Raw genomic sequence first — 26,446 nt, 5'->3', positions numbered from 1 at the left:
TTATATATTTTTAGCACCAGGTTAAAACACACCTATTCAACCAACCTTTGGCTGATGAATATTCTACAGCATTTTAAATGCATCTGTGGGAAGGGGGAGGGTGATTTGTTGTTTTTGCTTATTTACTGTGCTTTATCTTTATCTTGAATTTTATTCTTTGAACTGCCTCTGGGATCTCTTGATGAAGGGTAGTATATATTTAAAAAATAAAAAAACAGCAGCAGTAGTGTCAAATTCTGTCAAAGAAACATCTGTCAACAGCCCTGAGATATATGTATTAAATTTGATATTTTTAAAATACATAAAAATCCACACCCAGACATATCTTCCCAGGGGGAACAATGCTTTTTATTTATTTTTTTAAAGGGCAAGGATGAGGAGACGGTAGAGAGAGCGCGTTAGCTAGCTTTAGGAAACGTTTGCAAAAAGAACACAGCAAGATCAGAGGACGATAATAGCACGGCCCCTTCGTTAAGCTACAGCTGTGCTTTTGCCGGAGAGGGAGGAGAGCGCAATCGTGGGAACAGCCTTATTATTCAAAGAAGGCGGAACACACTCTCCTGAATGGTTGCTCGCCGAAAGCAACGCCTCGCTGATTGGTCGCGCTACTGCCGCCGCTTGCTATTTCCTAGTCCGGCTTACTTTCGTTTTAGACAGAGTCGGGGAGCATTGGAGGGGGGAATCGGCGCGCGCTCCGGGGCATCTGCAGACCAGCCAGGTAAGCAGAAGGAGCAAGGTGCCGCTTGCTTCCGTAGTTTTGGGCTCTCCAAGAATGCAAGGGAGATAGATGCATGCAAAAAGGGCCAGCCGTCTGCTTGGGCCTTACGGATTCCCAGGGTCTTCGCGCAAGCGTCTCTCCAACGCCGGGATATAAAATAAGGCTGCGCTCCCTCGATTTATGCGAGAGTAAGGCTGCATCCATTCTAGGCATTGCCTTCCATATATATATGTGTGTGTGTGTGTCTATACTGTGTGTGTGTGTGTGTGTGTGTGTGTATATATATATATATATATATATATATGTATGTATCTATATATTGGGGAACTGTAGCTTACTCCGCACAGAACTGGAATTCGCAGCGCGCTTAAACTGATAGTGCCAGGATTCTTTTTTGGGGGGTGGGGTGTAAAATATGCATCAAGTGTGCTTTACCTTTATGGTGCGAGTGGTTTCGAAGTTTTTTTTCTCTCCCCCCCCTCCTGTGCAAATGCACCAGTTACTCAGGAAAAACCTTTTTTTTTGCCATTCGGATTTTTCGTTTTTTCATCATGCCAAGCTCTGTTCGGAAACAGCTGGACGCGACTTCCAAGTATACGTGGGAGATGGGGCTGCACAGTTGCATTCTTGGAATTTGTCGCAAACCCTTGAGTGTTGCAAGCTTCGCTGGCGATTGCACTTATTTTCCGGAGCCAGAATGCGTAGCCAGGGGCGGGCACCTCCCCCCCCCCATCAAGTAAATAAATAAAAATATAACAATCTTCCTCCCTGGCAAGTATTTTTCCGTAGAAAACATCAGTGCCTGATTTTGTATAATATTTTTTAATCCCATTGATCCAAAAGAGCCACATTTTTACAATATCAAATTACAATACAATTTTTTTTGAAAAATTATTCTAATACCAAATTAAACCATTAAGGGTGACTTCCCAGGTGTTGGATTTCAGGGTACAAAGTTCTTATTTCTTTCTGCTTCCATAATCTTGATTATTCTAATGACAGCAGTTCTGATTTTGATCCTTTATTTAGCAGTGCCTGCTTTTGTTACTTATGTATGTGGTATATTATTTTATCCTTCCCTCAAATGTGTGAGCCATTGTCTGCAGAACATCAAAATTTAGAATACTGACTGACCATCTCTCTTGCTCAGTCTTGCACTACTACTTGGACCATAGAGCGGTCATTCAGTACCTTGCGGAGCATAAAGACCTGGCTAAGGTCAGAGGTCACAGGGGAGTCTCAGTGGGCTATGCTTACTGAGGGTGCACAGAAAAACTGCATTGGAAAAAAGGAATTTGAGAAGGAAGTGTGAAACGGTTTTCAGCAAATTCAAGAAAACTTGTTTTAGTTCAGAGTTGTTGTTTTTTAAAAGGCGTGTTTTTTTGTAATTTTGCAAATTATACCCTTTAACTGCATGAAAGGTACGCCCAGATGTGTTTTTTATTTATTTACCTTCTAGTTGTCAAATGACGTAAGATTTTGACAGATTATTCTGGGGTCAAAAGAAAACAATTTAAAACAGCTGTTGTTGAGACGTTTCATTCTGAATCTGCTAGACCAGGGGTCTGCAACCTTTAAGACAAAAAGAGCCACTTGGACCCGTTTCCGAAGAAAAAAAACTGGGAGCCGCAAAAACGGGAAGGTGACGTTGGGACGGTGCGTGACTAACGCACGCACCGCCCCCATGCGACGTCACAGCCAGTACAGCGCCCGCCACAGTGGGGAGTGTCGGGGCGCACAATGCGCCTCCTCCCCTCGCTAGTATCCGCCCCGGAGCTGCGGCAAAGGTGTAAAAGAGCCACATGCGGCTCCGGAGCCGCGGGTTGCAGACCCCTGTGCTAGACAGAGCCAGATAGAAGTCCTGCCCCCTGCCCAACATAAATCCTGGCTACGCCCATGGCAGAATTAAAGCAAAACAAGAGGGAATTGGTTATTAAGGTGCTAAAGATTGGGTTATTTCTCCCTACTTGTCTTGGTCCAGATTGCGATCTGTCTGGGGCCAATGCAGAAATGCACTGAGCATCATCCCGTTCAAATTAAGCATTATTTTGTCCCTCTGATTTCAGTGGGGAGCGATTAAAAGCATGCCTGTTAAATCTTGCCAGCTGAACCCAGTGGTGTGCGATACTGCTTAACTTAGGGGTTAGATTGCACCTCTTTTCTCCAGTTGCTGAATTAATGTAAGTCACAAGAGAGGGGAGATTTCTGAACTTTTTGCAGGATGTGTCCAGATGCCAAACAGTTTGGCAATTGTCCTGTACATTTTAAATTATTTGTACCTACATGCACTATCCACCTAACCTTATAACAGAAGAATGCTATAAAAGTAAGCCCTGTTGCATTCAGTGCGGCTTACTCCCAGGTAAGTGGGTATAGGATTGCGGCCTAAGTCCTGCTCATCCCCATTTTTCACCCTTACAATTCCTCCACTAGCCTTTTTACTCCCTGTTGCAAAGGCAGAAAAATTGTGCTGTTCGTATAGCATAATAATAATTCATATCCTGCTTTAATAGGTATGAGTTACTCGTGGGTAAACTGGTGCCTTTCTCGGTTAATTTGCCTTGTTAAACCTTTCTGACTGCACAGCCCCTTCTCATTGTGGCTGCCTCAGTCACTGGCAGAATCCGTCGGTGGGCGTTTCTTGAACCTCTTCCAACATAAAAGTTGTTTGATACCCAGTCTCCTCCTCCTCTCACTGCGCGGGATTCTTCTGCGCAGGCAAGGCATGGGTAGCGGAGGACCTGGGCTCTCCTCACTGATGTCCAGTGAAGAGTCCTGGAGCCCTCTCTCCAATCCCCCCCGTCTGCCCCCCTTTATCCCTGGTGTTGTGCTGATTAGCTTCCCCCTCCACTGAGCTGTTTCTCCCCCTGCTGCTGGGTCCTTCGCCAGCATCATCTGGGAGCCTCCCCTTCGCCTCTTGCTCCGATGTCACTTCCCTGACACCTGCCCATCTGGCCGGGTTTCCCCAGCTACTCTGGGCGGCTTACAGCACGTATAGAAACATAGACATTGAATATTAAACATTATAAAATGCAGTGTTGCTTGGCACAGAATTCAAGTTTGCTTTTTAGTACAGCTGGGCCTAAGCCATTTTCTGATGGAGCAGCCTTGTGAACACACAAGTTACTGGCTTGCAGGTCTCTCTGCCTTTTGCTAGCTTCCTAAACTTTTGGTCGCCTGCAGTTCCATTCTGATCTCAGAGAAGAGGAAGCTAAAATCTCCACTGAGGTGTGTGATAAGAGAACGTTACGGTAAGTATTCTTAAAAACTGTTCTCCTTTTGATTCTGCAGGATGAGTCAGTGGTATAAACTGCAGCAGTTGGATTCGAAATTCCTGGAGCAAGTGCACCAGCTCTATGATGACAGTTTCCCCATGGAGATACGACAGTATCTCGCCCAGTGGCTGGAAGCCCAAGACTGGTGAGAGGCCAACTTGTGTTTGAGATGTCAAATGATAAGATTGTGTTCCAAACTGTGCATGGCCTAATTTGCTCCTGTCAAAACGATTGAGCTTTAAAAAGTGCCAAAGATAATGTTTGCATAGGAACTAAGTTTTGGTAAAGCAAGTAAACATGTTTTATTGTAAGCCCTTGTTTGGCAACCAGTTTAATGTTGAGGTGTAAGCAAGTTGAGCCAACGACATCCTAAGTCTTGTCAACAAAGTCTTGTCATCCTGTTGAGGATGTTACTTGCACGACATCACGGTACCTGGCAGTGTTTGAAATTAACAGGCGCATTTTGCATCTGGTCCTTGACCACTTGTGACCAAGTGAAAAGTGCCTGACATCTCCACCAAACAGGAATAATTGGATCTGGACTGTTTTTGCACACTAATACCCCACCCTACCAGTTACATTTTATCTGCTCAATCGGAATGAAATTCTAGAACGAAATTGCTTTTCCTGAGCAGTAGCAGATATTATTAAGAAAGAGGTCGGAATAGGCCAATACAGTGGTACCTTGGTCCTCAGACTTAATCCGTTCCGGAAGTCCGTTCCAAAATCAAAGGCACGCATTCCCATAATGCAGAAATGGATTAATCCATTCCAGACTTTTTAAATAAAAAACCTAAAAAAGCAATTTAACCTGAATTTTACTATCTAACGAGACCATTGATCTATAACCAGAGCCAGTGTGGTGTAGTGGTTAAGAGCGGTGGACTCATAATCTGGTGAACCAGGTTCGATTCCCCGCTCCTCCACATGCAGCTGCTGGATGACCTTGGGCTAGTCACACTTCTCTGAAGTCTCTCAGCCCCACTCACCTCACAGAGTGTTTGTTGTGGGGGAGGAAGGGAAAGGAGAATGTTAGCCGCTTTGAGACTCCTTCGGGTAGTGATAAAGCGGGATATCAAATCCAAACTCTTATAACAGGAATCAGCAACCTTTTTCAGCCGTGGGTCGGTCCACCGTCCCTCAGACCATGTGGTAGGCTGGACTATACAGTGGTACTTCAGGTTACATACGCTTCAAGTTAGACTCCGCTAACCCAGAAATAGTACCTCGGGTTAAGAACTTTGCTTCAGGATGAGAACAGAAATCGTGCTCCAGCGGCGTGGCAGCAGCGGGAGGCCCCATTAGCTAAAGTGGTGCTTCAGATTAAGCACAGTTTCAGGTTAAGAACGGGCCTCCGGAATGAATTAAGTACTTAACCCGAGGTACCACTGTATTTTAAAAAAAGGAAAGAAGAAAAGAACGAATTCCTATGCCCTACAAATAACCCAGAGCACGTTCAGCTTCCGAAAAACATTTGCAAGCTGGAACACTTACTTCCAGGTTTGCAGTGTTTGGGTTCCAAGTTGTTTGAGTACCAAGGCGTTTGAGAACCAAGGTACCACTGTATATATGTGAAGTGTCCCTGGATCAAGTGACTTTTCTTCTTCAAGTTCTCAGACTTCTCATCCTAGCTCAAGGTTGTCATCTGAACAAGCCAGATGTTCAACTGAGAATCGATCACAACCAGTCCACCATTTGCAAAGCAAGACTTCAGAGCCGCCTTGCCCCAAAATGGCAACTAGACATTCTGTTTTGGCGACTGCAACCTTGGTTTAAGGAGCCATTTGGCATGTAGCTTCTCTATCTTGAGTTTCTAACACTGGTACCTGGTGCTGCTCCAACCCGAAACATAATGGTGGCACACCTGTCTGCTTTATTTGTACCTATTTGATTCTAGCTGTATTGTTATTTGGGATCGCTGCTGCAAATCATAAACCAAAATAGGCTGCTGGAAGGGCAGAGGACCTTGCAAGAAGGTTTGTGGAAGGGTAAAGAAGCTGAAAGTGAACATCTTCCATTGCTCCATCTCCCAGGGACCATGCTGCTAGCGATGTTTCACAGGCGACTCTGCTGTTCCATAACCTGCTGTCTCAGCTGGATGACCAATACAGCCGCTTCACGCAGGAAAACAACTTTTTACTTCAGCACAACATTAGGAAGAGCAAACGTAACCTACAGGTAATGTCCCTGTGAATGAGAAGTATCTCTGCGAAAAAAGTATGTAAAATTCTTCACATGGTTTACATATGCTCTTCATTCCTGCCATGATCCTTCCGTTCAGAAGGGCCTTGATAGTATCCCCAAGTAAATGCTAGAAGTTTTCCTGGTCATGTACCAGTGAAACAAATGAGAACAGTCTAAGAACCCTGCTAAACCAATTTTATTTATCCAGTCAATCCATCTTCATAGGGTACTCTTGAAATTGCACCTCTGGGACTGGAATAATAATTTTATTATTTATACCCCATCCATCTGGCTGGGTTTCCCCAGACACTCTGGGCAGCTTATGTAGCACATAGAAAAACCTCAAACATTAAAAACCTCTCAATACAGGAGAGGAGTTGGTCCCCTAACAACTCTTAGCATCTGTAACAAACTATAGCTCCCAAAACTCTCTTGGGGAATGTTTAAAGTGGTATCGTAGTGCTTCAAATGAATGCATGCAATTGCCATATTTTTCGCTCTATAGGATACACCAGCCGATAAGACGCATCTAGTTTTTGGAGGAGGAAAACAAGGGGGGGGAAAATTCTGAATCCCAGAAGCCAGAACAGCAAGAGGGATCTGGCCTCTGGGATAGCCTCTGGCTGTTCTGGCTTCTGGGGTAGCCGCGCAGCCTGCATTCGCTCCATAAGACGCACACACATTTCCCCTTATTTTTTTAGGAGGGGAAAAGTGCGTCTTATAGAGCGAAAAATATGGGACTTCACAGCCAATAGCTTTGTGTATTACGGTCCATAAAATTTTAGCATGTTTTCAAATCAAGGGTAATGTTGGCAGATCCCCCCCCCCTTTTAATGTTTGTTCAACACTTACTGGTCCACAATCTTGGATTTTGTGTGTTGAACTGGCCCCCTAATTTGGGGTGCTAGATAGCAGCTGCAGTAGTGAGGTTTATGCATATTGACTCTCTACCTGCAATAAGGTGGCTCTCTGAAGGATGTTGGATACTTGTGATCTGTCTTCAGAAATGCAAAATACTGAGATGAGCATAAATAGGTGCAGATTTTTCCCGGGACTATGGTTTGCCCAGGTGCATGTGTGAATAGGTTGAGTACTTAGCATCTTTTTTTATTTGAGTTTGACGGGACGTCGAAACCTGAGGATGCCCTGCTCAATGTTGTTTAGTTCCTCCTCTTGTTATTTTATAGGCAAATGTAACAAAAAGAGAGAGAAGCTGGGCCAGCTCCCATTAACCTGTTTTTTATGACGTATTCTAGAACACGTTTGAGGAAGACCCCATGTTCATGGCCATGATGATCTCCAAGTGTCTGCACGAAGAAGAGAAAATCCTCAAGCTGGCTGAGGAAGTAGATAAGGTAACTGTTTTCTCCCTCGGTTTTTTGTCTCTGGGCAAACAGCATCATGTTGTTGAGAGATATCCTCTAGAGATATTATATTCTCCACGCCGGGTTGCTGAAGTGAGATTTACGTTTGACAACACATGGGTGGGACTGTGTTGATTTGAAAGATTTCTCCAAGTGAGCAGGTGCTCAGTTTTCCCGTCCCTTGTAGAGAATAATTTGTTTTTGGGGTTTAGTTTCTTGTACGTAGCCATGCGGGTGGACAAACTGCAGACCTTCAGATGCTGTCAATCTCCCATCGGTCCCCGCCAGCATGGGCATTGGTCAGGAGTGATGGGCGTTGTAGTCCTTCGTCCCTCCTGCATGTCGTCATGCATTCTCGTTTCCATTCCAGATGCAGCTGGGGACTGTGCAGAACACAGTAGTGCTGGGCAGAGTGAAGGAACTGGACGCGAAAGTCAAAAGCGTGAAGGATGGTGTCACTGTAAGTATTGAAAGTCCAGGAGTTCTTAAGCTGAAACTTGTTGACGGAAAGCACTTGAAGGCATGCTGAGAGGTGCGAGAGCAAAATACGGGACTTGTCTTTCCTCCCCGCATTTGGACAGGGGTTTGTTCATCTTTGGAGTCGACCAGGGGGCTCTACCTCATCAGTGCTGCTGTAGAGTTTTGTTGTCTGCTTTCTTGCAAGTTTATTTCACTTGGTATCTCACGGGAAGAAACGCAACCACAAATTTTCAACCAAAGAGTGGTTGGGCTATTGCCCTTTCCAGACAGTGTTTTTAGAAACCCACATTATGTTTGTAAGTTGTTTTAATATTTGTTTTTAATGCTGCAACCCACGCTGGTTTCTTGGGGTGAAGGATGGGCAATAATTAAATAAACATACATGTTAAGCCCTACATTGTTTTCAATTTCATTGAAATTGCCTAAACTAGCCTTTCCCAATGCTGGTCCACAAGATATTGCTAGACTATGAGCTTTAGCCCTAGCCAGCTAGATCCTAATGGTAGTTGTCATACCAAATCCATAACCAAGCTTAGGGAAGGTTGATTTAAGCCATGGTTATGGTTGGGAAACCATGGTTTAGAATGAGTGCAGAACCTTTTTGCATCATCATGGTTAAGAGTGGTCCCAGGGATGGTCTGGGAGCATCCGATTCGCTGAAGCCCCGTGCCAGATTGGGACCAATGGAAAAATGATGTGTTAAGCATTGCATCTTTGCGGGATTTCTTAACCCAGCACCACCAACAGGTTTTTTTAGTGTCTCAATGCACATTCCACAATCCCTGTACGTTTGGAATCTGAAGCAGTGTTAAAGTTAACCAGAGTTAAGTGTGAATGTCTTTACTGTGTCACTTACTATCCTAGATGTCTAAATTGGTTTACTTAGACAAGTCATGACTAAACGGTCTCTCCCTTCAGTCCTCGAAACCTCACTATAATAAGGAACCAGTATGGTATAGTGGTTCAGGTATTGGACTAGGAATGGGGAGGCTTGGGTTCAAATCTCTACTCAGACACATCTCACTGGGTGTTCCTGGGCCAGTCAGTCTCTGTCACTCTTAGCCTAACCTTACCCCTCAGAGTTGTTGCAGAGATAAAAGGGGGTGGGAGGGATAAGCTGAGCTCCCAGGAAGAAAGGTGGGTGGGGCAATTTAAGAATTCTTTGCCATTTCCCAGTACGTAAGCTTGAATGCCGAAAACGAGGTCATTGCTTTTCCAGGAAATCGAACAGATCATCAAAAATCTGGAGGATGCGCAAGACGAATACGACTTCAAATACAAAACCTTGCAGGTCAGAGGTGAGGAGTTCAGCTTTGCAGGGGTTCAGATCCATAACGGTTCTAGTAAAATGCTTGTACTGCTTTGTTGGGAGTTGTGATTTGAGGGTGAGGCCGGCTTTTCATGCGAAACTTACTATAGAAAAGGTAAAGGGACACAAGTGGCACTGTGGTCTAAACCACTGAGCCTCTTGGGCTTGCTGATCAGAAGGTCGGCGGTTCGAATTCCCATGACAGGGTGAGCTCCCGTTGCTCTGTTCCAGCTCCTGCCAACTTAGCAGTTCAAAAGCACGCCAGTGCAAGTAGCTAAATAGGTACCATTGCGACGGGAAGGTAAATGGCGTTTCTGTGTGCTCTGGTTTCCGTCACGGTGTTCCCTTGTGCTAGAAGATGGCCACATGACCTACCTGTCTGTGGACAGACTTCGGCCTGAAAGTGAGATGAGCGTCGCAATCCCATAGTTGCCTTTGACTGGACTTAACCATCCAGTAGTCCTTTTCTCTCAGTCTTACTTCCCTAAAAGAATTTTTTTTAAGAAAAACCCTTGGGACCATACATTTTCTCTCTGGAGCCAGGCAATTGTTTCCTCAGGGACAGAATGCAGGACTTAACATTATGAAGACGGCCTGAGGCCTTAACAGAAAGGGAAGATTGTCAGATGGGAGAGGAGCTCTTAACCCTTTCTGTATGTGCTGTTTTTCCTTTATAAAAATGCTGGCCTCCGGCATTTAATATTTTTTTATCCCAACGGATCTCTGAAACTGGACATAAACTGGGGGGGGGGGGGGGGTTGAGGGGTGTGTGTGAGAGAGAGAGAGAGCACACCGTACTTGACTAAGTGCCTCTAGCAAATTATCTCAGCAAATGAAGGTTTGGGGAGGGTCTGCGCAAAACATCTGGCTGCCTGAAGTGGGGCGGCAAATGGCGTCTCCTCCATGGGTCCCAGGATGTGGCTGGCTAAGTTTGCTTCAGCACCTGAGACAGAAAATCCCACAAGCTCATCTGCCAGGGAATAATACAGGAATGAATGAAAAAAACTTACCGTATTTTTCGCCCTATGGGTTGCACCGCCCCATAGGACGCACCTAGTTGTTTTTTTTGGGGGGGGGGAACTAAAGGGAAAAAAAATTATTCCCACCCCAGGCGCGGGGGAAGCCCGAGCTTCCCCCAACCCGAGCCCCGAGAACAGCCTGCTATCCGCAAGCCTAGGGAGCCTGGCGGGAAGTTGCGCCGGTCTCCCCAGGCTTGCGGAGAGCTGCGCGAAGCCCGGGCGTGCTCTTCAGCGCGCCCCAGGCTTCGGAATGCAGGCAGCTCTGTGCAACCCTGGGGAGACCGGCGCGACTTCCCGCCGGCCTCCTAGGGTTGCGCAGAGCGGCGCGAAGCCCGGGACTGCAGGCAGCTCTGCGCAGCCCTTGGGAGACTGGTGTGAAGTCGCGCCGGTCTCCCGAGGGTTGCGCAGAGCTTCCTGAAGCTTGGAGAGTGAGAGGGGTTGGTGCGCACCGACCCCTCTCGCTCTCCAGGCTTCAGTGAAAGCCTGCATTCACCCCATGGGACGCACACACATTTCCCCTTCATTTTTGGAGGGAAAAACTGCGTCCTATAGGGCGAAAAATACGGTAACTTTGTTTCCCTCTCATTACACTCTAAATCGGCTGCCTATGAACAGCTTGTGGGTTTGGGAACATTGGTTTTTTGAGATAAGATTCTAAGTCCGCCCTCAAGGGTTTACTCTTCTGTTGAACGACGCAATATATATGTGGGCTTTGAGGATGGAATTAGTACCAGTTTCCCTAAGCATCGTTAACAAGGAAGTTAGTCTTAAGACCTTTGTCTATAATGCGCAGGAATAGGTTCCGGGTTTTCAGAGCACTTCTGCTTTTGAAGGGGACAAAAAAAAAAAATCAGAACTCCCCTCTCCTAAATACATTCCAGCTATTGAGCTTATATGGTTTTACTTTCCTTTTTAAAAGTTCTGCAAACTTAAGAGTGTTCTTTAAATGTAATGCCGTAACACAGGAATTCTTCTTTGGTCTGTTTTTGCAGAAAATGAGCCCTGTGGTATGACCCAGCAAGACTTCCTAAAGGAAAAGATGCAGCTGCACACAATGTATCTGCAGCTGGACCTCATGAGACAGGTGATTCTTTGGTGAACTTGTGGAGAGGCATTGTATACCTGTCTAAATTGCTGGTATGCAACTCCCTCCCCCCTCCCTTGGCTTAGCACAGGTGGGGAACTGGCAGGCAGGCAGGCAGGTGTTTTCCTTAAGAAACATCTTGACCACTTGTGCTTCATCTCTCCTTGCAAAGTACAGGGAAACTTTGGTTTTTATTCAAGACCAGGGGTAGCCAACACACAGGACCTTCCAGATGTTTAACATCAGCCCAAGCCAGCACATAGCTGTCAACTTACAGATTTGAAAATAAGGGACCAGCAGCCTTGAAAATAAGGGACCTGCAGCCTCACCTGTTCCAGGCACTCCAGTCTTCCTGTCCTCCTGCAGTCTTGTCAAACTTATGCTGGTGGCTTCGAGAACACTGTCCAACCAACTTTGTAACCAGAGGTTCAACTGAATAGAATCTGAATCACATGCACCACAAGGCCTATGCAGCCTCAACTTAAGATGGCTCCCCGGCCTGGCTTTGCACTGCAAAGTTTGCAGCAGCACGTGCAACAAAATGGCATCCAGCATTCAAAAAACCCCTCAGCTTGCATTAACTAGCCATACACAAGGCATGCAAGCTCCACCCCCCAGTTCTTAGACTTCTTGTTGGGTGAGCAACACAGCCAAGCAACACAGTTGGAGCCTCCCTCCTCCCTGGCCGGCAGGGAGGGAGGGAGAGGAGCTGCTTCCTTTGAAATTTAAGGGACATCCATCAATAAGGGACAGCAGCGGGACATGGCGCTGGAATAAGGGACTGTCCCTTCAAATAAGGGACACTTGACAGCTATGAGCCAGCATAGCCCAATGGTCAGGAAATGAAAAGTACATTACATTGGCTGCTGCAGGCCATGCTTTCAGCGGAGGGAGAAACTCAACAAGCTTTCAGTGGTACCTTGGTTCCCAAACTTACTCCGTTCCGGAAGTCCGTTCCAAAACCAAAGCATTCCAAAACCAGGGTGTGCTTTCCCATAGAAACTAATGCAAAACAGATTAATCCGTTCCAGACTTTTAAAAACAACCCCTAAACAGCAATTTACCATGAATTTTACTATCTAACGAGACCATTGATCCATAAAACAAAAGCGACAATCAATGTACTGTACTGTACTATAAAATAAATAAGACAGTATTGTAGATGATAAAAATTAATGATAGTCATTGTTTGGATGGAGGGCTTTTATCTATTTCCGTAGTCACACAATTGATCAGTAGCTGAACAGCTGCACAGTCACAAAAACAAATTAGCCAAAAAAGCCTCAAAAACAAAAGCGCAAAATAAATAGCAAAAACAAAAGTGCCAAACTTAATCCGTTCCGGAAGTCCGTTTGACTTCCGAAATGTTTGAAAACCAAGGCGCAGCTTCTGATTGGTGCAGGCGCCCTGGAAACAATAGCCGACTGCCGCTTCTGAAAAACATTCGAAAACCGGAACACTTACTTCCAGGTTTTCAGCGTTTGGGAACCAAAGTACCACTGTAGTTGGTTCCCTGCACGAACTGAGCATGTGTCCTGTTGCACTTCCCAAAGCCTATTACTGCAAACGTTTTTGGAAGTGGAGGCATGTTTGAAAATGTGAGCAGCTTTCATGGTCATCGCAAAGTACCCATTTTACAGAAGGAAAAACTGGCGAGCCTCGGAAGCGCACCCCGCAGGCAAAAAACCAGAGACCTCAAAGGAGAACCTCTCTGTCCCCAAACATACAACCCCTCTCAACCAATCAAGAGATGAGGATGAAGGTGCTAGTTTACATATTTAATAAATAATAAATGCTATTGATGTGAGATGATTTTTTAGAATTCTAAACGCTCCTACTCATTCCTGAACGGCTCTCTGTCTCTAGGATGTGCTACAGAGAATAGCCAATGCGCTGCATGTGTCGGAACACACCCAGAACGCCTTGATTCGAGAGGAGCTGGTGGAATGGAAGCAGCGGCAGCAAATGGCTTGCATTGGAGGGCCGCCCAACGCTTGCTTGGACCAGCTTCAGAACTGGTAGGCCTCTCCTAAGCAAGGCCTTTTGGGAAGGGGTCTGGAAAGAACCGAGCCCTGCAAAACTTGCTTGAGAATTGTTTGGAGGTTCTAGCAGGGGAGTGCAGCTATCGTATACCCTTGACTGAAGAACGGTACACTCCTTCTATCTGGGATGGTCGTCCTCTTCCACCGAGCACGTCCTCTTCCACCGTATGTAGAGGCTGCTTTTCCAAAGCTGCTTGGGGAAGCGGGGAGTGTAAATGGAAGCCTTCGCACAGCCTTGAAGCCCCCTTATTGAACCTAAGCAGGTCTGAGTCTGCTCAGTGCCTGGATAGGAGACCACTTTTATTTTATTTTATTTTGAATTTATATTCCCAGAGGTCTCGGGGCGGCTCACAGAAAAGATCACAATATATAAAATCCAAATAAGAACAACAAGCCAATAACACAAAACACCCCCCCCCCAAAAAAGAGCCACATTTTAAAAGGGTTAGGATGTCGCATCAGGTCAACCAGAGGCCTGGTTAAAGAGGAACACTTTTTCCTGCCGCCTAAAGGTGTACAGTTGTACCTTGTTCCGGAGCCCCGGACGCTAGACAAAAAGGACGCACGACAAAGCGCTGCTCTGCCCGGGTGTGAGCGGCAAACCCGGAAGTAACCCGTTCCGGTATTTCCGGGTTTGCTGCGGACGTTCAACGAAATGGATGCTTGACTCAAAACGAGGTACCACTGTATAATGAAGTGGCCAGGTGAGCTTCCTTGGGGAGAGCGTTCCACAGACGGGGAGCTACCACAGAGAAGGCCCCGTTCTCGTGTTGCCACCCTCTGGACCCCTCGAGGAGAAGGCACACAAAGGAAGGCTTCAGAAGAAGATATCAGGGTCCGGGTAGGTTCATATGGAAAGAGGCGGTCCTTGAGGTATTGCGGTCTTGAGTTCCGCATTGGAACTGCACAGTGGAAAGAAAGCAGGTTAATACAGGTGACTTGGAGCGGCCGCCAAGACCATAAAACACCGTTCTTGAAAGACCTACACTGGCTCCCAGTACGTTTCTGAGCACAATTCAAAGTGTTGGTGCTGACCTTTAAAGCCCTCAACGGCCTCGGTCCAGTATACCTGAAGGAGCGTCTCCACCTCCATCGTTCAGCCAGAACACTGAGGTCCAGCGCCGAGAGCCTTCTGGCGGTTCCCTCACTGCGAGAAGCCAAGTTACAGGGAACCAGGCAGAGGGCCTTCTCGGTAGTGGCACCCACCCTGCGGAACACCCTCCCACCAGATGTCAAAGAGAAAAACAACTACAGTGGTACCTCGGGTTACATACGCTTCGAGTTACATACGCTTCAGGTTACAGACTCCGCTAATCCAGAAATAGTGCTTCAGGTTAAGAACTTTGCTTCAGGATGAGAACAGAAGCCAAGTTACAGGGAACCAAGCAGAGGGCCTTCTCGGTAGTGGCGCCCTCCCTGTGGAACGCCTTCCCACCAGATGTCAAAGATAAAAATAACTACCAAACTTTTAGAAGACATCTAAAGGCAGCCCTGTTTAGGGAAGCTTTTAATGTTTAATAGGTTATTGTATTTTAGTGTTTTGCTGGAAGCCGCCCAGAGTGGCTGGGGGGACCCAGTCAGATGGGCGGGGTATAAAGAATAATAATAATTAATAATTATTTATTATTATTATTCAGTAAATGTTTCCTGCAGATTCTCCTCCTCTGTGCTTGGCAACATCCACTGGTCCATACACTGCATTCTCTCTGCTCCACACCGTGGGAGGCATTAAGTAAGGAAGACAAGGGCAATGTCTTCCCTTTTCTCTCAAGGCCAGTTTCCCCCCTCCTGCCTTCTCAGCGTTCAGAAGCAGCATGTTTGTTGGTCTGCCCTGACAGGAAGGCAAAACAGGTTCCTGAGCTGCCTCAGAGATTGGCTCCCCCCCCCCCCTCTGTCCATTGGCTTTGCTGAGGGATGCAGGTGGCACTGTGGGTTAAACCACAGAGCCTAGGACTTGCCGTTGCTCGGTCCCTGCTCCCGCCAACCTAGCAGTTTGAAAGCACGAAGTGCAAGTAGATAAATAGGTACAGCTCTGGCAGGAAGGTAAACTGCATTTCCGTGCGCTGCTTTGGTTTGCCAGAAGCGGCTTAGTCATGCTGGCCACATGATCCGGAAGCTGTACACCGGCTCCCTCGGCCAATAAAGCGAGATGAGCGCTGCAACCCCAGTCGGCCACGACTGGACCTAATGGTCAGGGGTCCCTTTACCTTTATATTGGCTTTGCAGGCCTTGGAGGAATAAGTTTTTCTCTCCCTGCACCCCACACCCCAAGTCTCTGAAGCTGCAAGTTGACGCAGGAGTGTTTTGATGTCAGGTGCTGGGACATGCTGTGCTCCTAAGCTTTGCAGAATGAAAAGCTGTTAAGGTTGGGATATGCAAGCACTGCTTTTCCTTTTCTTTCCTAGACAAAAGAAATGTGTCCCCCCCTCCCCCCCCGGTCAAGTAGAGAGTGTTCAAACCTTAACTCTGCTGCGTTCCAGCTGCATTGCTTAGCCCTGTTAAAATATATAACCCTTGTAAATGGTAGGTTTACTACAGTAGCAGAGAGTCTTCAGCAAATTCGCCAGCAGCTTAAAAAGCTGGAGGAGTTGGAACAGAAGTTTACCTACGACACAGACCCCATTCCTCAGCAGAAAAATGGGCTGTATGAACGGACATTAAGCCTCTTCAAGCAACTGATTCAGAGGTAGGCTTGGGGGTTTGGTTTTGGGTTTTTTGGGTCCGTTAAAAATGAACCAAAATATTAAAATAGATTATATTTTTAATGTCGCTCTTTTGTGCCCTTTGCCATAACTCATTCTCTTCTCGAGACAAATTAGAATGCCATTTCTTTATTCCTTGTCCAGTTCCTTCGTGGTAGAAAGACAGCCTTGCATGCCGACCCACTCTCAGAGACCGTTGGTCGTGAAGACTGGAGTGCAATTTACAGTAAAACTCAGGTAATCCCCCCCCCCCAAATGATCCAGATTATTGCTCTTTTAGGTTAAAAACAACCAACCAGCAACACGTTTCAAGGCGGCCATTCCACACCAGTTGTAATGTTACAACTCCAAACCAGGGGGAAAATGGTACCATGTCTTGTCCAAACCACGGAGGAAAATTGTGCCCAAACAAAAGGGCGGTAATTGGAAAAAGTGTCATGTTTCTGTTTGTGGACCAGTTGCAAACTTACAGCTAAGGCAACATATCTGACTCTACTAATTTCTCACTACCTCTAGTACAGGGGTCAGCAACCTTTTTCAGCAGGGGGCCGGTCCACTGCCCCTCAGAACTTGTGGGGGGCCAGACTATATTGGGGGGGGGATGAACGAATTGCTATGCCCCACAAATAACCCAGAGATGCATTTTAAATCAAAGGACACATTCTACTCATGTAAAAACACGCTGATTCCTAGACCTTCCGTGGGCCGGATTGAGAAGGGGATTGGGCTGGATCCGGCCCCCAGGCCTTAGTTTGCCTACCCATGCTCTAGTAGTTTCTCTATCTGATGAAAAGCCAATTCTACAGAGCACTTGTCAAGTAGTGCTTGATTGAGCTGAACGACATGTGGCTATTCCAGCTATTAACTGGCTTCTGGCAAGTGTGTTCATGACAAAACCAGATGGGGGCTTCTTCTCTAAAATGTTGTGGGCACATGTTGATTTTCAGTATATGAATCAGCTCCCCTGTTGCTGTGTTTGGAAAGGAAGCTTTCTTTGTTGTTTTGAGAACTTGAAGGAAATGCAAGGCTCGTCATGAAGTTAAAGATGGGAGTAATTTCTTCATTAACACGCTAGTGATATATGTCTTGTGCTTCCAGATTACTGGTGAAACTGCAGGAACTGAATTACAAATTGAAGGTGCAAGTTGTATTTGATAAGTAAGTGACGCCTTGCATATGTTATTGACACCCACATCAAAATTTCACTCAAAACGGAAGCATTAGTTGTTATTTACCTTTGCCCTCTTTCTCTACCCATTTAACCGTAGCCACCTTTATTCCAACCAGAAGGAAGCTTCTCTGAAAGCTTTCCACTTTCTAAGAAACATCATGAAGGGTGATGATGATTAATAATAATAATAATAATATATTTATACCCCGCCCATCTGGCTGGGCTTCCTCAGCCACTCTGGACGGCTTCCAAAAAAATATTAAAATACTGTAATACATCAAACATTAAAGGCTTCTCTAAACAGGGCTGCCTTCAGATGTCTTCTAAAAGTCTGGTAGCTGTTGTTCTCTTTGACATCTGGTGGGAGGGCGTTCCACAGGGAGGGCACCACTACCGAGAAGGCCCTCTGCCTGGTTCCCTGTAACTTGGCTTCTCGCAGTGAGGGAATCGCCAGAAGGCCCTTGGAGCTGGACCTCAGTGTCCATGCTGAACATTGGGGGTGGAGACGCTCCTTCAGGTATACTGGGCTGAGGCCATATAGGGCTTTCAAGGTCAGCACCAACACTTTGAATTGCGCTCAGAAACGTACTGGGAGCCAATGTAGGTCTTTCAAGATTGAAAATAGACAATCTACTAGTGGTTTTAAGGTTGAGTTTGCATCCACACAACCCATTTAAAGCATAACCTGATTCCACCTGTGACAATAGATCCCTGTTGTCCTTCCCCAGCTTTCACACTTTCCTGATTTCTGTTTAGGACTCTAAAGTAAAAATTCTGGTATGGTTTTCTGCTGACAGGTCTTGCTCATCTTTGAAATAGCAGGTCCTGCAGTATATAACATTTGCATGCTGGAGAAGTTTACCACTGCTTAAAACACTCACTAAAAAAACTACAGTAAAATGGATACATTTGCCACATACATTGTCAACTCTATATAATGGATCTCCCCTCACTATTTTTATTCCTTTGCAGAGACGTCAACGAGAAGGTTGCTGTTAAAGGGTACGTTGACTTCTTGTGTACGCTACTGCTTGTTGTTCTTGTCACACAGTGAATTGATTAGTCTCAAAAAACTTTTTAAATCTGTTTTCACTGAAGATTTAGAAAATTTAACATCTTGGGGACGAATTCCAAAGTGATGAACATGGAAGAGTCGAATGGAAGCTTGTCAGCAGAATTTAGACATCTGGTGAGGCATATCTTTTTGGCATTCAGATTCTCAAAATATCTTCATAATGTTCTGTCTTCGTCGTCCCCCAAAACGTTCTGTGCTACTGATGTTTGTGTATTGAAGGGATATATATTCCATACAGGGACGCAGGTGGCACTGTGGGTTAAACCACAGAGCCTAGGACTTGCCGATCAGAAGGTCAGCGGTTCGAATCCCCGTGATGGGGTGAGCTCCCGTTGCTCGGTCCCTGCTCCTGCCAACCTAGCAGTTCGAAAGCACGTCAAAGTGCAAGTAGATAAATAGGTACCGCTCCGGCGGGAAGGTAAACGGCATTTCCGTGTGCTGCTCTGGTTCGCCAGAAGGGGCTTAGTCATGCTGGCCACATGACCCGGAAGCTGTACGCCGGCTCCCTTGACCAATAAAGCGAGATGAGCGCCGCAACCCCAAAGTCTGCCACGACTGGACCTAATGGTCAGGGGTCCTTTTACCCTTTATATTCCATACAGGCCACAACTAGCAAGTCTGTCACTGTTTTGTATTCACTTCTGCTTTTATTACCACACACACTTATTTGTGTGTATGCATGCACAATGACATACAACACACAAACACCCCTATTACTTTTTGTCAGGATTGCTTTCGTAAGAAATCTTCTTGTTCTTTCCTTCTGTGCCAGAGCTTTTCCGTTTATAAGACTAGCTGTTTGTTTGTATTTTACCAAAAAAGTAAGTTTAAAATTGGGACTTGTCTTCTACACAGGTAGTGCTGAGGGGTGTTTTCTTAAATTGGAGTCCCCCAAAATAGGGGGCATCTTATACATGGGGGCATCTTATACACGGAAAAATATGGTAATTTTGAAATACCTGCTTTGGTTTTTTAAAAAAATGTGGGTTTACATGTGCATTATTTCAGTTATACTCCATATTAATGTTGGTACATATCTTACACAGTGGTACCTCCGGTTGCAAACAGGATCTGTTCCAGAGGTCCAGCTGTATCCCAAAGTTTTTGCTACTGGAGGTGCTGCTTCTGCGCATGTGCAGAGGTGGTTTTTTTCTCTCGCTTCTGTGCATGCGTGCGTGGCGAAACACTTCCGGGGTTGCCGGTAACGTAACCAGAAGTTTATGTTACCCAAGGTTCCACTGTATAGCACAAACTAATGTTTCTTTACAGACCCATAACTAGGGCTGGGCAATATCTGTTTTTCAAAGTCGTGCTATATCACCAGCTAAACATCACGTTATATCAATATATCACAATGTCTGAAGTAAGGACAGAGCTATGTGGAGGCATTGGCTGGCTTCATGGTTTTCCCGGATCGTGAATTTTACCGGATTGTTGAATATTGCTTTAGTTGATATAAGTTGTTAAAGTTATGTTTTTATTACAGCTTTTTTTTTTAATAGGATCAGATTGTTATTAGGCATCTATTTTGTTTTTCAGCTTGTAAATGGCCTTGTGTGTAGTAATATAGAAAGGCAATACAGTGGTACCTCGGGTTACATACGCTTCAGGTTACAGACTCCGCTAACCCAGAAATAGTACCTCGGGTTAAGAACTTTGCTTCAGGATGAGAACAGAAATTGTGCTCCGGCGGCAGCAGGAGGCCCCATTAGCTAAAGTGGTGCTTCAGGTTAAGAGCGGACCTCTGGAACGAATTAAGTACTTAACCCGAGGTATACAAATTAAAAGTGAAATGAAAATATTGGGGGGGGGGGAGACACAATATCACAAATTTCTCTTTCAATGAGAGGGGGAAAGATTTAAAACAAAATCCTTCATGATTCACGTGAAATATAATTGCACAATATTGCTGCCTGTGAGTCTAATGTTGACTAGTTTCATCCAGATCTTCCTTTGGGAGAATCTAGTAAAGGGGTAGTCAAACTGGTGCCCTTCCAGATGTTTATTGAACGAGAAGTCCCATCATCCCTGACCATTGGCCGCACTGGCGGGAGTTGGAATACAAAACAACTAGAGGGCACTAGGTTGGTGAAGTTTGTGTTAGGGTGTTGCCCTCCCCTGGCTAGTCATAATGTGCACCATGGTTTGGCACCTGACACGTTGGTCTTTGAACTGTGTCTTTGATTGGTTAATATACTGAAAAACGAACATAAATTTCACTCACTTTGAGACATTCCTTCGTTCTTACAGCAATTAAAGGAGCAAAAGAATCCGGGAAGAACCAATGAGGTAAGAGGAATCAACACCTATGCCGTTCATTTTGCTTACTCGGTTTTCTTTTAATTTAACAGCGGGTTTTTAATAAGCAGTGGTAGTAGACTACACAAAGGGATGCGGGTGGCGCTGTGGTTTAAACCACTGAGCCTCTTGGGCTTGCCGATCGGAAGGTCAGCGGTTTGAATCCCCGCGATGGGGTGAGCTCCCATTGCTCTGTCCCAGCTCCTGCCAACCTAGCAGTTCAAAAGCACACCAGTGCAAGTAGATAAATAGGTACCGCTCCGGTGGGAAGGTAAACGGCATTTCCGTGCGCTCTGGTGTCCGTCAGTGTCCCGTTGCTCCAGAAGCTGTTTAGTCATATTGGCCACATGACCCAGAAAGCTGTCTGCAGACAAACACTGGCTCCCTCAGCCTGAAAAGTGAGATGAGCGCCACACCCCATAGTCGCCTTGGACTAGACTTAATGGTCCTGGGGTCCCTTCCGTTTTTTACCTATTTTACCACACACCATGATCCCCCATAGATTTGAGGTTACTCTTGCTTTAACCTTAGCCTGTAAGTGTTAAACCTGATATTGGTTAGAGTGATAATATAATTATATAACTGAAAAAAGTACCAAGGTCTCCCTTGTTAACCTTTCATATAGAAGAGCAGGATTTTTAGCTCAGCATACCAGATATTTTATTTTCCCCATCCTACTGGGCCAGCTTTTGACAGGGGGTGGGGTCACCTTCCTGTTAGGCACCTGATGCAATAATGATGTCAGGTGATTGACAAGTGGTTGTCCTACCTATATGGGGGGGGGGAGAGATACTGTCCAATGAGGATTGCACAGGAAGTTCAGTCCTTTAAAAAAAAATATGGAAATTTCAACACAATAGTTTTATCAAAAATATATTATTTTTCCCTCCATTTTTTTTGCCCTCCCCTCCCCCTAAACAAACAAACAAACAAACAAAACCAACCTCCCACCCCACCCCCGGACTTCCCTCAGCTCCTTTCTCTGATTTCTCAACACATATTTCTATCTGCATGTTATAAAATTGTAAAAATCCTCAAGTTGTCTTTCTATATATTACAATAAACAGTTTGTGAATGTTTATTCAAGACCTGCCAAAGAGTCCAGTTCATTTTCAGTCCTATGTTCTGAAGGGTTTGGAGAATCTAACCAGTTCCCTTCTTCCCCAGCGAACGGGATCAGGGGAGTTGTGTAGTGCGACAGATTCCTGTAATTGTTATTTTTTAAATCTGCCTTTTTTCCTATATAAAGGGGCCTCTCATTGTAACAGAAGAACTCCATTCTCTCTCTTTTGAGACAACGCTGGAACAGTGGGGCCTCATAATTGATCTAGAGGTAAGTGTGTTAACTACTCAGGACATAAGGCTACATATGTAGCAAGAGTGGAGTGAATTTTGGGAAAAGTCTTGTCCCAATCTACCCACGAGCCAAACTGTGAACACAGCCTTGCACTTCCTTCGTTTGTTAGATTGGCCCAGCCGTGTCTCGTTTGCCAAACTGGGAGCAGTTTGCTTTTGTGCTAAAAGCAATTATATGCGGTTTGGCTCGCTCTGCAGTTTGGTTTGTTTTTAAATTCACCAAAGAGCTTTGAGCGTAGAAAAGTGAATCTTCCAACCTTGGCTATACAGGCAACGACCGATTTAGTTGCGTCTGAGCAGGTGCGCATGGCGCCAAACCAGGAAGCAGCCCCAAAATGTCACAGATGTCATGAAAGGCGACATGCGCATGGTCCACCGATGCGCTTGGGGGTCTGGAATGCAACCCCCCCCCCCCCCGTGCAAAACGAAGATTGCCTGTCATATCTTTTTGTGTCAAAATATCCAGCCATGTTTTGCTGATTGTAATGATGTGATGCTGCTGCCTAAAAGAATTTGGTACTTTGTCTCTTAATTTCTGTGCCTTTGATCATCTTGGAAGCGTTCGCTCAATTTTTCCCTGTCACCTTCGCTTGCCAGACCACCTCCCTTCCCATTGTTGTGATCTCCAATGTCAGCCAGCTGCCGAGCGGGTGGGCTTCCATCTTGTGGTACAACATGCTGACAAATGAGCCCAGGGTGAGTATCCTGGCATCCTTTTTTAAGTGCAGGATTTGGGTGGGTGAGTGGATATTGAAACAGTTGAAAGAATACTCTTTATTAAAGCAAGCCCCATTATTTTGTTCATCGATTTATAGTCGTACCTTTGTTTTCAAACAGCTTAGTTCTCGAACGCTTTGGCTCCCAAACACCGCAAACCCGGAAATGAGTGTTCCGGTTTGCTAACTGTTTTTCGAAGCCGAACGTCCGACGTGGCTTCCGATTGGCTGCAAGAAGCTCCTGCAGCCAATCAGAATCCACGCTTTGGTTTTCGAACGCTTTGGAAGTCGAACAGAATCCGTTTTGGGAGGTACGACTGTATTTATTAAATTTATATCCTGCTCCTCGAAAAACCTAGAGTAGCAATTACATCAAGTAAAGAGAGTCTCCTTTTTTTTTAAAAAAAATAATAATTAAAAACTTCTGAAAGAAAGCAATCATGCTCTCACAGCTAAAGAGCATTGTAAGTTACCAAAGTCAGTAATAGTACATGGCACAAAAGGAAAACGATTGTGACAGAGGAGGAAGCAAGCTCTGGTTTTGAAGGCTCTGTTTATGAAGGCTGATAATCCAGCATTGGTCATATATGTGCACAGACCCATTGACCATAAGTTCAACACAAGACCCATTGAACATGGACATAAGTTATTTCAGTGAGTTTACCCTGAGTATGGCCCATGTTGGAGATCATTTCTTGGAACAACCATTTGGAATGAAAACTGTTTAAGGAGAAAGGAGCTAAAAGCGGCTGGCTTTTCGGCTTGTGGTTTTGCAATATTAAATAGCTCATGTAAAATGGTACCTTTTAAAAACGTACAGTGGTGCCCTGCAAGACGAATGCCTCGCAAGACGAAAAACCCGCTAGACAAAAGGGTTTTCCGTTTTTCGATGCGCTTCGCAAGACGAATTTCCCTATGGGCTTGCTTCGCAAGACGAAAACGTCTTGCGATTTTTTTCGCTCCCCCCCCCCTTTTTCTAAGCCGCTAATAGCCTTTTAGCCGCTAAGCCTTTAATAGCTGCTAAACTGCTAATAGCGCTAATCCGCTAATAGGGTTGCTTCGCTAGACGAAGAGACTCGCGGAACGGATTATTTTCGTCATGCGAGGCACCACTGTAATTGGAAAGCTCCATTCAGTGATGTTTTCTTCAGTTACGTCCACTGAAGACCTGATTGGACACTTGATTTTTTGGGAATTGCTTTTATGACCGTTGCATAAACATTAGCAGCATTTTTCCTCTTGATTCAAATTGTACAAGGGCAGTGCTATTCTCTGTGTAAGAAGAAATCACTTGCTTTGCTGATGTTGATCATATTTCACTTTAAAAAACACACACCAGCTGCTTCCCGTGTAAAATTAAAAATGGGCATGAGAACATGCAAATGGATTGTAGAGTTGTCAACAAAAGGAAATGGAAGAATGTGGACAAAATGTAGACAGGAGAAACTGCATGCAACAGTCACAGAGAAAGCTTAAGGATTATAGTTAAATCCATAGCCATTTTTAAAAAATAACATTTTTGAAAACAAGCAACAAGTCGTAACTACAAAATTGCAGGAAATTTTATTGGCCCTCCCCCTCACTCCAGCTAAAATAAACAATTATTGTTAGAGTTTCCATGTACAGTGGTGCCCCGCAAGACGAATGCCTCGCAAGACGGAAAACCCGCTAGACGAAAGGGTTTTCCGTTTTGGAGGTGCTTTGCTAGACGAATTTCCTATGGGCTTGCTTCGCAAGACGACAATGTCTTGCGAGTTCCTGCGGGTTTTGTTTCCTCCCCCCCCCCTTTTTCTAAGCCGCTAAGCCGCTTATCAGCTGATCCGATCAGCCGCTAAGCCACTAAAAGCCGCTAATAGCTCTAATCCGCTAATCCGTCAATGGGCTTGCTTCACAAGACGAAAAAACCGCTAGACGAAGAGAATCACAGAACGGATTCTTTTCGTCTTGCGAGGCACCACTGTAGGTTGTCTGGAAATCCAAAGACCATTTTAAAGCAGTGTTCCCCAACCTTGGGCCTCCAGCTGTTTTTGGACTACAATTCCCATCATCCTTGACCACTGGTCTTGCTAGCGAGGGATGATGGGAGTTGTAGTCCAAAAACAGCTGGAGGCCCAAGGCTGGGGAACACTGTTTTAAAGGATGCGCCCTGGTCTGCCTCCTGTTTCCTTTTGAAATAGTAATGCTTTGTGTTGCATCGAAAGCCACCCTCCTCCTCAAAATGATTCCACGTTTCAGGAGTATATGTCTTGTTGAGTGGGAAGATAAAAAAAGGTTTTTTTGTGAGGAGGTTGAAGCTCCCTGATAGGGATGTAAAAACTCCCCACATGGGTGTTTAGGCCTAGCCTTGTGAGAGGTACTATGGTGCAGTACAGTGGTACCTCGGGTTACAAACTCTTTGGGTTACGTGTTTTCAGGTTACGGATGCGCTGAAACCCGAAAGTACCGGAACAGAATCACATCACGCGTGCGCAGACGCGGTGCTGCGGGTTGTGAACGTGCTTCCCGCACGGATCATGTTCGCAACCCGAGGTTCCACTGTACTTAGTATTTCAAAATAAGGGGTGGGTCTAGACACAGGTTAAAAACACTCTAAATAAGTCAGAAATTAAATCATTGCAATGAAAGAGGAAAAAAATGCCTATGTAAAAATCCATATAAACTATTTTGCTCTCTGGCACCATCTGGTGTTGGATATTTATAACACAATCAAAACATATTACAGTGGTACCTTGGGTTAAGTACTTAATTCGTTCTGGAGGTCTGTACTTAACCTGAAACTGTTCTTAACCTGAAGCACCACTTTAGCTAATGGGGCCTCCCGCTGCCGCTGCACCGCCGGAGCACAATTTCTGTTCTCAACCTGAAGCAAAGTTCTTAATCTGAAGCACTATTTCTGGGTTAACAGAGTCTGTAACCTGAAGCGTATGTAACCTGAGGTACCACTGTAATGTGACAAAATGTAGCTGAGTCCTAGGACCAAGAAGACTGGTTCGAATCTCCACTCTACCAATGGCTGACCAGTCATCATGTCTCAAGTTTCTCCTACCAAGTAAGGTTATGAGAATAAAATGGGAGAAATTTCTATGACACTTGGGCTCCTTTGGAAGAAAGGTGGGATGATATTCCTGTAAATTAAACGAAAGTCAGTAAGCAGTGGCTCATATTCTAAATGCTATCCTTTTCCTCTCTAGAATTTGTCCTTCTTTCTGAACGCGCCGTGTGCAAGATGGTCACAGCTTTCCGAAGTGCTGAGTTGGCAGTTTTCTTCCGTCACAAAGAGGGGACTCAACGCAGAGCAACTGAACATGATAGGAGAAAAGTTACTTCGTAAGCGACGTTCGAAAATGTTGCTTGCACTGTCAACCTCCTTTTTTAAAAAAAAAATGCATGCACCTTCCCACCAGGTTTAATTAGAGGTTATGCCATTTCTTTCGCTGGATATTTTATATCCATCTTTTCCGGCGCACAAGGCATAACAGTTTTATTTCTTATCAGTTAGGAGGGAGGAGGGAGAGAGAAAACAAAGCAGGAGACAAGGTAGAATAGAATAGAATAGAATTTATTATTTATACCCCGCCCATCTGACTGGTTTTCCCCAGCCACTCTGGGCAGCTTCCAACAGAGTATTAAAATACAGTGGTCTGTTAAACATG

General features: G+C 45.3%; 1 protein-coding gene across 4 annotated transcripts in view; it reads left to right on the top strand.

Moving 5' to 3' along the window:
* The first annotated feature begins 599 nt into the window (after window positions 1-599).
* The window catches only part of STAT1 (signal transducer and activator of transcription 1), a 43,877-nt gene continuing 18,030 nt past the window's right edge, over window positions 600-26,446 (top strand). For 3 of the 4 annotated variants that reach the window (XR_014517720.1, XM_083468490.1, XM_083468491.1), the window contains exons 1-17: window positions 600-718; window positions 4,010-4,138; window positions 6,027-6,171; window positions 7,434-7,532; window positions 7,912-8,001; window positions 9,241-9,319; window positions 11,342-11,433; window positions 13,300-13,451; window positions 16,003-16,161; window positions 16,322-16,414; window positions 17,276-17,335; window positions 18,321-18,350; window positions 18,447-18,537; window positions 20,674-20,712; window positions 21,971-22,054; window positions 22,675-22,773; window positions 25,985-26,120. Coding sequence is in view for 3 of the 4 variants with exons in the window: in XM_083468490.1 (XP_083324616.1) it covers window positions 4,011-4,138; window positions 6,027-6,171; window positions 7,434-7,532; window positions 7,912-8,001; window positions 9,241-9,319; window positions 11,342-11,433; window positions 13,300-13,451; window positions 16,003-16,161; window positions 16,322-16,414; window positions 17,276-17,335; window positions 18,321-18,350; window positions 18,447-18,537; window positions 20,674-20,712; window positions 21,971-22,054; window positions 22,675-22,773; window positions 25,985-26,120 (1,576 nt within the window). In the remaining variant the exon portion in view is untranslated. Of the gene's footprint in view, window positions 719-886; window positions 907-4,009; window positions 4,139-6,026; window positions 6,172-7,433; window positions 7,533-7,911; window positions 8,002-9,240; window positions 9,320-11,341; window positions 11,434-13,299; window positions 13,452-16,002; window positions 16,162-16,321; window positions 16,415-17,275; window positions 17,336-18,320; window positions 18,351-18,446; window positions 18,538-20,673; window positions 20,713-21,970; window positions 22,055-22,674; window positions 22,774-25,984; window positions 26,121-26,446 lie in introns of those variants that run through there. The other variant, XM_083468489.1, reaches the window with a different exon arrangement.

The sequence above is a fragment of the Podarcis liolepis genome, assembly GCF_965112155.1.
Source record: "Podarcis liolepis genome assembly, chromosome: 1".
Taxonomy (NCBI): domain Eukaryota; kingdom Metazoa; phylum Chordata; class Lepidosauria; order Squamata; family Lacertidae; genus Podarcis; species Podarcis liolepis.
This window is presented reverse-complemented; position numbering and strand designations above follow the sequence as displayed.